The sequence below is a fragment of the Phoenix dactylifera genome, unplaced genomic scaffold (genome assembly GCF_009389715.1).
Source record: "Phoenix dactylifera cultivar Barhee BC4 unplaced genomic scaffold, palm_55x_up_171113_PBpolish2nd_filt_p 000007F, whole genome shotgun sequence".
Taxonomy (NCBI): Eukaryota; Viridiplantae; Streptophyta; class Magnoliopsida; order Arecales; family Arecaceae; genus Phoenix; species Phoenix dactylifera.
Window position 1 is genome coordinate 278,957 of NW_024067666.1, and position 15,439 is coordinate 294,395.

General features: G+C 39.4%; 2 protein-coding genes across 2 annotated transcripts; both read left to right on the plus strand.

The window, feature by feature from the left end:
* The first annotated feature begins 2,749 nt into the window (after positions 1 to 2,749).
* Positions 2,750 to 3,410, plus strand: LOC103705416 (auxin-responsive protein SAUR71-like). The gene has a single exon (XM_008789122.4). It carries the CDS (start codon positions 2,786 to 2,788, stop codon positions 3,155 to 3,157), a length of 372 nt encoding a protein of 123 aa, XP_008787344.2. The 5' UTR covers positions 2,750 to 2,785; the 3' UTR covers positions 3,158 to 3,410.
* Positions 3,411 to 8,250: 4,840 nt separating this feature from the next.
* LOC103705415 lies at positions 8,251 to 8,696 on the plus strand. The gene has a single exon (XM_008789121.4). The coding sequence runs from the start codon at positions 8,459 to 8,461 to the stop codon at positions 8,666 to 8,668; it is 210 nt and encodes a 69-aa protein (XP_008787343.2). The 5' UTR covers positions 8,251 to 8,458; the 3' UTR covers positions 8,669 to 8,696.
* The last annotated feature ends 6,743 nt before the right edge of the window (positions 8,697 to 15,439 follow it).

Here is a 15,439-nt window from a genome sequence, read left to right on the forward strand (position 1 = left end):
GAGGGGAGAGGGACACTGAGGGAATAGTAGAGAGCAGAGAGCTCGGGCGGCGGCGCGGCGCTTTGGATGAACCTTAACACAGTAACCCTAAGGAAAATCTCGCAGCTCGCGAGTCGCGGTGAAAAGTTGAAGCCCGAGTGCGGTGCGGGCTGTGGGCCTGTGGCCCATGCGGCGGGAGGTTGGGCCGGCCTTGGGCGGCTGAGCCTTATGGGCTGTGGCCCTTATATTCTATCAGCCCAACAGTTAAACATATTAAACGGGTTAAACGGGTTAAACATCTAAAACCCGTATCCGACCCAATTAATAAACAGGTTAAATGGGTCAACCTGTTTACGACCCGAACCTGTTTAGGCCAAACCCAAACCTGTTTATGGCGGGTCGAACACGGGTCGGGTTGGCGGGTCGGGTCATATTTTGCCACCCCTAGGTATAATTTCTCCCGCACAGCGATCACCGTATGTATCTTCTGCGGAGTCAGCAAGATGTTTTTGGTCATTTTATATAAAGTTAGGGATTTCACGAATTTATTCCCATGTGCAGCCGAAAGTGACACGAGTACTCCGGTCTGACTCACCCTTTTGTCGATCTTGCGGCGCCAAATGCTCCAAGCCCCTGGGACCCACAACGGACTACGGAAAACAGACCAAACAACTCTATCCTCCTCGCTAGGGAAGGGTGCACAATATTATTATTATTTTGCATGGATGTTTCTTTGTCTTTGATAGCTCAAGACATTTGGAGCTCTACCTCTTCTCATAGAGCATCCTTTATGATATTTTTTTTGGAAGCCTCCGCTTCTAAATTTTCTTAAGATCAACTTCAATAAATACATCATACAAAGCAGCAAAAAACAAAAGATATGAGCTTTGTCGTTAGAAGCCCGAACTCCAGAATGATCACTACTGGGGGCTGTCAGATGTTTGACACCTTGGTCCCCAGGGGCAAAGTTGAAGGCGGCCTAGTCTGGCTTGGGTTATGTGCAGCGTGCTTTGCAAGTGAGCAAGGTTCTTCTTTAGGGTGACTCTGTGACGGTCGTTGGATGGATTCTGCAGAGTTCAAGTGAGTCAGCAATTACCATCCACATTGAGAGACATCCGGGCCATGGTTGTGATGGAATGGCTATTCAAGCGAAGCATGTGTTTAAAGAGGCTAATGAGGCTGCGAATTGGGTGGCATCTTTTGTCGCTAACCATTCAGAGGACCACCTATAGATAGGAGAGGCAGAGTTGCCAAGTGCTCTCCGTGATGTGCTTTTTGATTTTTTTTAACTGTATCCGTACATGTTATGTATGATACTTCCGTCCCCGCAACAAAAAAAAATATTTCCATTTTGCTTCAAGATCTATGTAGCCGAATGGAAGTGAGTTCGGAGTGCTTTCAGATCTGTGCGTTGGATGATCCAATGGCTGATGGGCGTAAAGCAAGGTGTATCCCTGTTCCTTGTGAAAGCTATAGCCCGATCCAAACAACCACTCCGCCCCTCTTATTCTCCAGCTATCTTATTCTCTTCTTTAGAATTAATTTCTATCATGTTCCCCCCCACGACTCGGCGATCTGGTGGTGCAATGTGCACCAATTCCACACCCGAAGATATTTTGATTCCATGGATAATAAGGATATATCCTGTTGCAATGTCGCTCGGAATAGTTTATCCCATCGTAGTTCACAGGATTAACCTCTATGAATTAGGTTATAATAAAAGAAAAGAGTGGTTGGAACACTGAACTCTTATGTCACTACTAATCCCGGGATCTGGTGTTGACCCACCGTCCGATTAGGTGCATGGTGGACCCACTCATGTTTTCCTGGATTATGTGGATGAAGTGGCCCAGTAGCTTGCCTTGATGTGCTCGCAAAGTCGCAATGTCCCCCACCTTCCGGTCTAATGTCGAACCGAACCAAGTCGGACCTGACCGGATCTACTTTTTTTTTTTTTGGGTAAAAAAAAGAAAAAAGAGGAGGAAGAAAAAACCTCACCTGCATAGCAGCCTCTACTGGACCCTATTTCATCAGAGAATGTTCAATATGGGTAAAAATTTTGTTCATACCCTCTTCGACCCGTGGATCACCCCACGTGTGAGTATGTCACCCCAGCGCCATCTCAGTGCCAGTTGGACCAGATAACGTTTCCACCGATCGTGTCTAGACGAGGCCATACGGTCTTCAATATTTAATCGATGCCCGTACATTTTGAATTTGGACTATATCGATGAAAGCAAAGCTCCATTCCAACTGTGCTACCACCTTAATAGCAACCGGATCCACTCTTTGCTGCCAAGCTAATGTGAACCGGCTTGCAGTATTTTATCCAAACCCGGCTCAACCCAGAACCGCTTCGTGAAAGTTACGGGAAACCTAGAGGAGTACCTGTGATGCTTCTGAAAGCGATCTGGACCGTCAAAATCATGTGGGTCCACCCGAACAGTTCAATTGCCGACTTAAATTAATTGTTTTCCCGTGTAAAGGCAGACCGGCAAGGTCCACTCAACCACCCCCAAGTTCTACGTAATCGTGGGTCCCACCTAGTATCCTTAATCGTGGCAGGATTCTGTGCGATGAACAGGCTGTTAAATGTTTGATTTCGGGTAGCAAACATCTGTACCTTCCACGTACTCTTGGTGCACCTCCACTACCTCCTTATTTTACTAATAAAACTAATTGATTATTTTTTAAAAAAATTAAAAATTAATTAATATTCCACTATAAATAGCCTCCAAGGAGTCCCGGTAGTTCGGTACCCACTCTCTCTCTCTCTAAATTTCTCATCTGGTTCATTGATTAATAGATGAAACAGATGATCCGACGACTGTCGAGGGTGGGGGATTCGTCGCAATACGAATCGCTGCGTGGGAAGGAGGGGGGGCGGGCACGGGAGGAGGTGCCGGAGGGGCACGTGCCGGTGTACGTCGGCGAGGGGGAGGAGGTGGAGCGGTTCGTGGTCCGGGCCGAGCTGTTGAGCCGGCCAGCCTTCGTCGAGCTCCTCCGCCGCTCCGCCCAGGAGTACGGCTACGAGCAGCGCGGCGTCCTTCGGATCCCCTGCCCCGTCGCCGTCTTCCGCCGCGTCCTCCGCTCCCTCCTCGCCGCCTCCGCCGCCGAGGCCGAGGCCGAGCTCCTCCGCTCCTTCGACGAGGAGTTCCTCGCCCCTGGCGGCAGCTAGCACAAACCCAAGGTTCGTATTACGGGTTTGTTTTACGGGTTTTCTCTTCTTGGTTCCGTTGTACAAAAGCACAACGAGAGGGGCTTTTCTGGAAACTTATTTTTCAATTTTTTTTCTTTTTTTTTTTGTAAAAGCTAATTTTGTGGAATGGAAGGAGGGAGTGATTTTGGCTTTGTTATTTTATTTAATTTGTATTGAAAGAGTTGATATTTGAAATGACAAATTGCCCTCGATCCTTGGAGGACTTTTTCTACGGCGTTGACCCGGTTCAGCGTACCGGGATCATTATGGTATTAGTGCAAGGAATGGGTTATTTTTAATTTTATAGTATGCTGAAATCAGGGGAACCATGATCAGATCTCAGCCGCCTAGTTATTGGAAAGTTGGAACTTTATGATTTTATTTATGTTTTCTAACTTAATTACAATATTGCCCTTGCTCGCATGCTTGGTTTCTGTGCGGTATTCCCCATGTTCTAGGACCGCGTCTTCTTTTTTTTTTCTTTTCTTTTTTTAAGAAAAATCGGCATTTTATATAGATTTTATGGGTATAGCCAACCAAGTCAAAAGAAAAAAAATGATATAAAAAAATATATCATCAACCCTGATCGAGTCTCTTCAGTGCGGTGCGGTGACCGTCCCACAAAAACTTAAAATATTGATCATAACCAACGAGCCACGCCTCATCAACTTTTTATTACCTCAATTTGTGTGGTGACTTCCGGTCGGTAGGTGTTCTGGCTGTTCCATAATGGGACTAGGATAGGTTCGCTGCTCCAAAATCAAAGAAAAGATAAAAAAAGAAATGTGAAAAAAATAAGAAAAGAGAGAAAAATAAAAAAAACAAGTGGAAGGGAAAAAAAAGAAAGAGAGAATAAAAAGAAAGAATAGAAAGAAAAGTTCGAAGCAAAGAAAAAAATATTAGACCTGTTCTATTTTTCAAGTTAGGTCTGGATTTCAGAAATTTTGACCCAAGCTAATTTGACTCTATCCGAACTATAGATTTATTTTGGATTTTCTTATTAGTTATGTGAGCCAATCCAACAAGATCCAAATTGACTTGAAGAAAGTATTCCAAGTCTCTCTTTTTTAACTTTGTTAAGAGAGAAGTATTGAAACTAATCTCTCTCTTTGTTTTTGTTTTTTTTTTTTTTTTTTGACTGAAACTAATCTCAATACATTAAGAAAGGCCCGTTGTTGAGGTTATTAATCTCTTGAAGCATATTGTAGTTCTAAATAAGTCCCATTCATAAAGTTTTGATCATAGTAGTAAATAAATTTCTGATAGACAGAATTCAATTTGATTAAGAAGTATGAACAAAACTTTTTTTTATAAAATCTTCTTAGTATTTGAATATATATCTAGACCCAAATCAGACCCGAATATTTTATGTTAGGCCTAGGTGTACATGACCCCGACCCGAACAAGACAACCTGTTAGGTCTAAAACATTTTTCATGGTTCTGACCCGGTCCAACCCAATCATCTATTAGATTGCATCCGGATCCAATATCAAGAGTTATACATAAAAGTGGGTCGAGTATGACAAAGCATGTCCTGGTCCAATTTGACCCATTTATAGCGCTAGGGTTTATATACTAGACTCCATCTAGTCATCTAGACTGCAAGTTATCTCATCTTTAGCTCACCTAATTCATGGCAACTGTGTCAGATTTAAATGGGTCCTTCATATTTAGTTTGTCTCAAGTCTAGCTCCAAAGATGGAATCATTAGAATGGTCGACGTTTGAAGCCCTCCATGGGTTCCATGTACACTCGGAGATTTTTATGCATATACCAATCTTGCATAATGATGTCCTGCTAAGCTTTGGAACTCCCTTGAATAGGTCATTCACGAAGACAACCTAAAGTTTTGCTTCACCCACATCATTTACCATTGAAGCCTCATCCAACGGCTAAGGAGATGCCAAATCATGCCAATTCATTCCAACTGCAATAAAGGGGGCAGTGGATCACTTAACCAACAAAAGTCAGATGGTTCAGTGGACATATTGCATCATTTTTTCTGGATAAAAAATGAAAAAGATATTTCAAGTTAATATCTTCATATCTCTTACAATTCATTTTGTGGAAATGAAAGCAGTAAATTGATATATAGCTGGTCTTTCAATTGATATAGAGAGTCTACGATTTTTCGAGGGTAATATTAAAATGTTGTTTGACAACTAAAAAATAATAATCAAATTAAATGATCAATAACAAGTAAATCACATTATTAACGAATAATGAAGATAATTACCTTCATGGATTTCTTAACGCTTCTTTGAACATGTTTTTTGGGGACGACTAGCTTACTTATTTCGCCGAGGCTTCCTTCAACATATCATTTAGTAAATTGAAATGGCAAACAATAAATACATGTTTATTAATGGGGGTAAATTAAACGTTAAAATAACAACGTGAGGCGTTGTTAAACATTTTCTATATAGATTTAGAATGCGTGACTCCTGTATATAACCATACATGTGCCTTTTCTTTGTTATGGTCCAAAAATGATTTATCCAGTATCAATCATGTATCAGGTTTCTGGTTAGCCTTACTTTTTTTTTGTTTTATTTTTTTTACTAGGACGAACAATTCGTACCATTTAATATTATTTTAGTACAAATACATCTAAAAAAAATCAAAAAATAGGATACCCGAAGTGTCCCCCTGGTCTAAAACTAGATGGTTGATTAAAATCATTATGAGAGGCTTACGTACTTGTGTCTCACATATGCGATTAGCTTGATTTTGTTATAGAGTGGGTAACTAACAGGATTTCTATTTGTTGATTGGCACTCCCATCTTCTAGATTTGTGCTGGGTTAGAGGTTTTTAGTCCCACTCCGACGGTCGGGCTTCCACCGTTGTTCCCAAAACTTATTGGGCCTCTGGATATACGGAACCCCAAGTTTTGGTTGTTAAAGAGACTGATCTCCATCTAGGGCCAACTTGGAATCGCCTATTTCTCTCTCTCTTTCTTTTCTCCACAAAATAGAAGGATCGTACCATTTTAGAATCTCACCACCGGAGCCATATAAGAAGCCACCGAATTTGCAGTACATCACCATTCTAATACGAATATATCGTACAAAATTAGAAACTAAAATGTGATGAAAAAGAGAAAAAAAAAGATGGAAAATCAACCTATAGAATATCATTGGAATGCTCCGCCATATAAAGAGTCACCCAGTTCACAAGGCATCACTCATTTACTGTACAATTGTATGTATAGGCTTTCTTCTTTCTTCGATCATTTTGTACCTAGTGTTGCAATCACTTAGCTTTTCGCTTGGCTCTGTTATGGTGGGATAATTTCTTGCGGCATCAACTGTCGGATCGCATCTAAGTGACCCGTGCACGATCCAATGGTTGATGTTATGAAAAAAGGTAAATCATACTTTTGCACGAAAAGATACAACCTGGCCCTGTAATGGTTAGAATGCATGCTCTTAATCGGTGCTTGAGGACTGGTTGGGTTTGGCCTAAATACTAGAAGCCACGGCCTCTTATGTAGGGGTGGCAATCGGGTCGGGTCAGGCATAAACAGGTCGGGTCAAATACAGGTCGGGTCAGAAAACTATAAATCTGAACCCGACCTATTTATTAAACGGGTCAGGAATTGCAAACCTGAACCTGACCTGTTTATTAAACAGGTAACCCGACCCGACCCGTTTAACCTGTTTAATAAACAGGTAACCTGTTTAATAAACAGGTAACCTGTTTACCCAACCCGACCCGACCTGTTTAACATGTTTGCCCAACCTGACCCGTTTAACCTGTTTAGACCTGTTTAATCTGTCCAACCCAACCTGTTTAACCTGCCCAATCCGACCTGTTTAGACCTGTTTAGACCCGTTTAACCTATTTAGACCTGTTTAACCTATTTAACCCGTTTAACCTGTTTAACCCGTTTAACCTGTTTAGACCTGTTTAACCTGCCCAACAGTTAAACGGATTAAACGGTTTAAACGGATCAGACATCTAAAACCCATATCCGACCCAATTAATAAACAGGTTAAACGGGTCGACCTGTTTACGACCCGAACCTGTTTAGGCCAAACCCAAACCTGTTTATGGCGGATCGAACACGGATCGGATTAGCGAGTCGGGTCATATTTTGCCACCCCTACTCTTATGGACGTTAAAAATGGGATCTTTAGTGACCCAAGAAGAGTTAACTCGCTTAAAGGGATGAAGTATTTCCGCATCCCTCGTTTACTCGGTAAAAGGGAGAGAAGCAAACATTTGTTAGTCCCAAGAAATTTCACAGAGGACGTAATCCATTCTTAGAATCTTCAAGGTGACGCCATAGATATTAAACCCTTGGAAGTCCATAGTTCAAACGCATGAATATTAGAAGTAAAGCCAGCCTCCTTCAAATCAAGTAGACCGTACGTCATGGATGTTTGGGCCACAAGGAAGACTCGAACAGTAACATAGAGGAATTGGTTTTGCTTAATGCACCGAGAAAAAGTAAGATTGAGGGAAATTGGTGAGATTTTTGGGTTGGCCTGATTCAGGAGCAGATCAGAATTGTATTTTTTGTGCAAAAAAAGTATTTTCTTTTGGATCATCTGTTGGTCACTTTGAGATCTATACAGAAAGGTGAATAGTAAAATTTAGAAATTTTGAGATCTATACAGTGGCGGTAGATTTTTACTAAGGAAGATGAATCCTTCTTTCGATCTTTTCTTCATCAAATAGTACCTGAGATCACCCAGCAACTTGAGCTCTCAAATATTAATTTTTTTCCATGTAAAAGCGGGAGAGAAGTTCCCACCTCAAATGTAGAGCGGGTTTGAGAGTTTACCAGAGAAGGTACCAAAGAAGGGAGACCGTAGCTAAACTATTCTCTCGAGACTGATGACCAAGTGGAGGAACCATTTATTGCTACCAAAAAAAAAAAAAAAAAGGTACAATTCGAACCCACTCGAACGTTGAAACTCATTCGAACGTTGGCAAACGGTCATGTCATGCCACTTGTCTTATTCTCTACTCTGGCCTCTGGGCCCCGCGAGCAACATGCGATTATTCTGGAAAGCAGAAAGGAGGGGCTCCCTCGTCTATTTATTCAGCTTTTTAGCCTCGGAAGCTAAGCAAGCACAGCTCGCCTCCCAACCAAGACTCTCTCAGCTGTCTCTTTCCATCTGTCTCTTTTCTTCCTCCTCCCATCAGTTCCTTCTCTCACCAGCTTCCACAACCACAACTTCTCTCAAGCTTTCCTTCCTTCATATAAACACCTCTCCACCTTGCACTCCTTGTTCCCATCTGAGTCCTATTGGAAATCAAGGAGCAGAGATGGGCTTTGTCATAGTCATCTCCCTCCCTCTGATCATCTTTGCCATCTTGCTCGGCTTTGGCTGCTACTTCTTTGGGAAGACGAAGGGGAGGCAGGAAGCGCGCGCCGGCGTGGGCGCACAAGTCTATGGTGTTCCCCAGCCCCCACCAGGCGCCATTGAGTCCTCATCTCCAACCCATGAGAAGAAGGAAGGCCCAGATAATGTCTGAGAGCTTGCAAGGAAAGAGGAGAGCCGGTCTCTGCTTACCCACCGTTATATTTATCGACGTCAACCTGCTGTTGGTTTCCCATAGTTTTGTGTTCTCATGTCTGTGTGGACTTGGTTGAATCCTTGTTTACGTCTATATTCTTGTTTGTATATGCTGGAAGCGTGGATGATGTATTATGAGATGAAACAATAAAATTTCTTACATTGTTTTGGGGCGTAAGACAATAATTTGTGATACATTGATGCTACTAATCTATGCGTTTGGGAGAAAGTAATTTGCTTTGTTGTTCTACAGCTTGAGATTGTGGATTATGGACTTATCATCTGTGGACTTGGGGAAAGAATTCCATCGCCATTGGAGATCAAATGGAGATTTGTCAGCATCAAATGCCTGAATTTATAGACTCAGAAAGAATTAACATCATCCTCTCAAATTAAACCCATGTTTGAATCAGATCTTGGTTTCAAAATAGTATTACAGGCTTCAAGTATCATCGAAGTGTTTGATCTCAAAAAACATAGGAAGTAAGCTCTTTCTTCTCAACTTGGTTTGAGGATCACTTCAGGCCCCTGTGTGATATCGTCATCCCAATCCTCCTCCTCCTCCTCGTCCTTAGAGAGAGATTTGACTGGGGGAGAGGAAGTCACGGAAGAGAAAAAGAAACAAAACGGTGGAGAGGATTTGGAAGAACGAGAGGTGCCGATGGTAATGATGGAAAAATTAAATGGCGCCCGCTGCCCCTTTTTTTTTTTTTTAGTTTCGTTTGAATTTCGCGGAACGCGTTCACCGAAAGCGCGGTCACGTTTGCAAAAAGATCTATTTGCCCCTGCATTATTACTCCTACAAATACCTTTTACTTTCATCTCTTTTAATATACCAAAAAAATAAAGAAAAATACTAAAAAAATTCTGAAGAAAAGTTTTTCCTCCTCTTAGCCACTTGTAATTTTTTTTTATTTTTGCTCTTTTATATTTTATCTTTTTTTTTCTTTCGTTCTTCACTAGATCTGCAAGTCCGATCGGATTCGTTTTGACTTCTTCCGAGACGTACCGAAAAAGAAGTTGTAGGATCGTCGTATCTCAGAGGAGGATTGTCGGAAGATCCGTATGTGGGAACAAACACTTCTTTGGGACAGCATTTACGCGCTTCGACCCACCTTCAATCAGGCTATTTTTACTAACTTATATTTTTAATTTAATATTAATAGAGATGTAGGATTTGCAATTTTGTGAATTAATTTTATTAAATGAATAGATTTATTTTATGCTAGAATAGATTTTTTTGTGTTAAAATAGAATTATTTTAATGTTGAATAATATATATATATTATTCCCTATAAAGATTTTTCATTAATTGTAATTTTAGATTTATTTGTTTATTTAGATAATATACTGCTAACAATCTAAAGAAGTGTTTGTTTATTTTTTTTGTTGGTAACATATAATTCAGTAAATCATTCTAAAAAGAAAATAATTTGTTTAACCTCCAAGAGGTTTATCATACCTCCATTTGGACTCCTCAAGAAGTAATTTCCAAATCTCATTCAAGCGAAAAATTCGAAAATTAGTTAATGTATAATAATTAATTCATTGAATTGACTTATTAGATCTCAATCAATTATTCTAATAAGATAATAAATCTTATAATTCATTGAATTGACATTTTAGATCTCAATTATAATAATTGATTTGCTAGCACAAAATTAGTAATCAATTATTTTAATAAGGTAATAAATCTTATAATTCATTGAATTGATATTTTAAATCTCAATTACAATAATTAATTTGCTAGTACAAAATTAGTAATCAATTATACTAATAAGATAATAAATCTTATAATTCATTGAATTGATATTTTAGATCTCAATTACAAATTTACAATAATTGATTTGCTAGCACAAAATTAGTGATCAATTATTCTAATAAGATAATAAATTTTATAATTCATTGAATTGACATTTTAGATCTCAATTACAATATTTGATTTGCTAGCACAAAATTAGTAATCAATTATTACTAATTCGGAAAATTCAAACAAAAAATTTGAAAATTGGTTAATTCGTAACAACAAATTTAAGTTTGTACTTAGGCTTTTGTAAAAATTAAATTTTTGTGATTTTAGTGATTATATCCACTAACTAATAGTGTCAAAGAAAAGCTTATCAAAAAGACATACGTGCCTAAGAAAGGTTGGTATTTAAGTGAGCCTAGTGCTCCACCATCGATCTGGAGCAGATCTGACTATTATTTTTTTTGATATATCAACTAGACATTCAAAATTCAATACAAATTTTAGTACAATCTTTTGACATAGACTTTTTACCTTCATTCAAGTTTTTTTCCCTTCTTTATAACCTTGAACCTATGGCCTCAAATACTAGTGACCACCTTAGTGTCAAACCTGAAAAATTTGATGACCATAATTTTAGGAGGTGGCAGAACCAAATGCGGTTCTTGCTGACCACATTAGGGTTGATCTCAGCCATAGATGAGAGCACCACTGAAGTTGATAATAGGTCCAACCCAACTACTTCACGATATGCTACTCGCTAAAACTTAAACCGGAATTCATCCTCCTTGCACACTGAACCTTCTGCCTCCACCAGCATACCCTCTAGGATACCTGATGAAATAGACTATCATTGCATCCATAGAATCCTAGGTGCCCTTTCTGAGGTTCCAATCACGGAGGATGTGCTGGAGCAGATTTCATGGGATTGGTAACTGTTCGTATATTCCAAAATTTGTTTGACAGTTTCAATTACGGAGGATGTGTTGGAGTAGATTTTGTAGATTTAAAATGTTAGACAATTATGCTGTGCTATAATTGCCTAACATTTGACACCTATACAGAATATTGTTTCCTACAATAGTGCTCGACAATAACAATATATGAGTTGTGCATGGTTGTCAGATATAACAATAAAATCCTCCTAGAATTGTTTGACAGTTCCAATCATGGAGGATGTGATGGAGTAGATTTCATAGGATTGGTAACTGTTCGCACCTTTCATTGATATTAAGGATGTATATATACAAGTGATTCACTTGAATCAATCCTGAAATTATGCTGTGCTACAACTACCTAATATTTGACACCTATGCAGAATATTGTTTCCTACAATAGTCCTCGACAATAACAATATATGAGCTGTGCATGATTGTCAGATATAACAATAAAATTCTTCTAAATTTATTTGACAGTTTCAATCACGAAGGATGTGCTGGAGCAGATTTTGTGGAATTAAAACGTTAGACAATTATGCTGTGCTATAACTGTCTAACGTTTGACACCTATACAGAATATTGTTTTCTACAATAGTGCTCGACAATAACAACATATGAGCTGTGCATGGTTGTCAGATATAACAATAAAATCCTCCTAGAATTGTTTGATAGTTCCAATCATGGAGGATGTGCTGGAGCAGATTTCATGGGATTGGTAAATGTTCGTATATGCCCCCTCAAGATGAACGTGCCATCAGCAAGACCAATCTTGGATTTGGGTAGTTGAAATCGTTGGCGAGCTAATGGCTCGGTCAGCATATCAGCAAGTTGATCAAGAGTGTGGACGTGATGCACACTAATTTTTCCTTTGGGTACAAGATCACGGACAAATAAGAGGTCAATTTTCGATATGTTTCATACACGTATGCTGCACGGGATTGAGACTAAAGTGATTGGCGCCGATATTATCACAGAAAATTTGGGGGGCATGTGCGAGCTTGAGACCAAGTTCTGTAAGTAGCGAGTGAAGCCAAATGGTTTCAAAAGTGGCAGCGGCTAAAGCACGAAATTCAGCTTCTGTAGAAGAGCGAGACACCGCGCGCTGCTTTCAGGCCGACCAGGAAATAGGATTGTGCCCAAGGAAGGTGATAAATGCAGTGTGGAAACACGAGTGTTGGTATTAGCAGCCCAGTCCGCATCCGTGTATGTGTGCAGCTTGAGTTCATTTTTTCTGCGAATATGAATACCATCAAATATCGTATGCTTGAGATACCTGAGTAGTCGCTTAGTAGCAGCCCAGTGTGTATCAGTTGGTTTGAGCATAAATTGAGAGAGATGATTGACAGCAAACGCAATGTCCGAACGAGTCAGGCCAAGGTATTGAAGGGCACCAATTATTCTGCGGTACGCAGTGCTACCGGCCGAAGGTGAGCCATCATTAAGAACAAGGGCCTGACTTGTAGACATAGGAGTCTAGATGCTCTTGGCACCATCCATGTGAGAAGATCACGAACATATTTATGCTGCGAAAGGAAGAGACCTGAGGTCATGGGAATAACCTCAATTCCCAAAAAATAATGGAGATTGCCCATGTCTTTCATGGAAAATCTAGAGCCAAGTTGTGCTATAATTTTGGACACAAATATGGAGTCATTGCCTGTGATAACTGTTGGGAATTGTATCATAAATATCAATCGTCAGCATGTTGATGATTGAATTTTGTAAATGAATTGACAAATTAATAAAGTATTATTTGGCATTATTCATCATTTTACATTTTCAAATGAACTCTTATATGATGAAGTCTATAGGACTTATTTTATGATAAAGAAGAATTTATCTTCAAGTCCTTAAAACTGTTCGCGACCAAATGATATACTGTTACTAAGACGACAGCATTATCAAGATTAGGTCGTTGTGTGACATATAGATTGGTTGTTATTTTAACCAAGGAGTGTGGAGATATTGATATGTCACACAGGTGAAGTGTAGGAGTACATTTCACTGAACGTGATCGATTCCAAAATGCTCTACTTGTCAAAAGATATTCCGAGTGGATGTGGGTATAAATTTGGCCCTCTGACCTGAGACCGCAACCTGTGATTAGCAAGCAACTCACTGTACTTTGGTACCGGACTACCTGAATTTCTAATTTAGTGACTGAAGGTTATTGGGTGCAGTCAAGTACTTGCGTAGTCAGTTGTGAGTCGAGATGGAATTGACCCCTCCAAAAAACAGGAGATAATGTCTTGTGATTAATTCAGCAAAACCTTGGCCAGGATAATCCCAGTGAGGAGTCACGGAATATCTACAGTTAATCACATAATGGTTTACTAATTATAGGGTTGACAGTGAGCTCTAAGTCGTCCTGACATTAGGAGTCAAAGAAATTGAATTATACAGTAACCATAGTCCAGAGTTCCAAAATATTTGCTTCGCAAATATTCGGCCTATTCGGATATCGGGTACCATTGCTAGATGGTTACATCGATTAGTGTAGGAAGTCGTTTCTGTACTATCGGCTTAGGTTCGAACCTATGAGATCACACGTATAGAAGTTTCTTGATTGATCAAGATGATTGAGAATCATTTAGGGATAATTTGGTCAATTCGATTAGCAAATTATCCTATAAAATAATTAAAGTAATTATTGGAGGATTAATTAGAAATTAGATTGCTAATGAACTCAATTGGATTGAATAATTGGACTAAGGATGAGCCAAATTGAATTAGATTCAATTCTAGGCTCAATCAGGATTTTGACCTGATTGGATTAGGTCTAAACCAAGAGGACTTAGGTAGACCAAATTGAATTAGATTCAATATGTGCTAAATTAGGGTTTGACCTAATTGGATTAGGTTCAACCCAAAGTGATTGTGTTGCCCAAGGTGACAACCCAAGAGGGGGGGTGAATTGGATTTTCTAAAAATTATGTTTCCTAATTAACTTTGAATTGAATGCAGCGGAATGATAAGATGTTATCTTACTTAAGCTCTAGGCAATTACAAGTAAAGCAGTAAAAATTAAGCTAGAGCAACTACACTATGGCTTTAAGGTGCAATTGATCTAAAATTAACTTATAGTTGTATGATCAATTTTAATATATGTGAATGATATGAATGGAGTGGATACTAAGCAAGCTCTAAACAATTACATATAAATCAATAGGAAATAAAGCTGGAGATATTACACAATCAAGTATTGAAGCACAAGAGATAAGGCATCACAAACACAAAGATGTATAGTGGTTCGGTGCACCCCAGCACCTACATCCACTTCCCAAGATCTCTTGAAAATTTTACTATAATTTCTCAGATTACAGCCGGTTGTTTTACAAGCTCATAGCCTAACTTGTTGTTTTCACGAGATTACAACGAACTCGGTCGATTTTTACAAGCTCACCGACTAGAACCAATCCGACCGTTTTCACGGGCTCACAATCCAACCCAGTTGGTTTTTCCTCGATTACCAACTACAACCTACAACGTTGGTTTTCACTGGCTCACCAACAATCCTTAACCCCTTGATTTAATTTCTTGATTGAATCAAGTTACAAAATGTCAAAATAGGAGTTTAAAACAAATACAAACTTCTCAAACAAGCAGATATAACAATATAAACAAATAGAGTAAAGAGAAGAATCCCTCAAACAAGTTTTGCAGATAAAAGAATTCGACTTCTTATTTACTTGATCCTCTTCTGATTTCGCATGAGCTAGAGGATCACTAAGGCAGCACACAGTTGGAGAGGAAGCTTTAGGATTCACTCAGATGCTCTTCTTCTTTCTCTTTTCCTTTTAATGATCCTTTTGTGCTCTTGGAAGGTTTCTCTTAAAATCTCTTTGAAATCTCTTCCCTATGTGTTCTCTCCCACTTTCTTAACTTTTTTCCTTGCTCTTCTCTTGATTTTATAGCTTTGGATGACGTGGGAACAAAGATCTAGCCGTTAGAGACAAAAATAGAGCCGTTGGAGTCGAGAAAAAAAACTAGCCGTTATGCCTCCCAGCGTGCTCGAGTCGACTCGGCTGAAGCAGGAGTCGACTCG

Excerpts from the sequence above, each read along its gene's own strand:
- LOC103705416 (XM_008789122.4), top strand. The coding sequence starts at position 2,786 with ATGAAACAGATGATCCGACGACTGTCGAGGGTGGGGGATTCGTCGCAA.
- LOC103705415 (XM_008789121.4), top strand. The coding sequence starts at position 8,459 with ATGGGCTTTGTCATAGTCATCTCCCTCCCTCTGATCATCTTTGCCATC.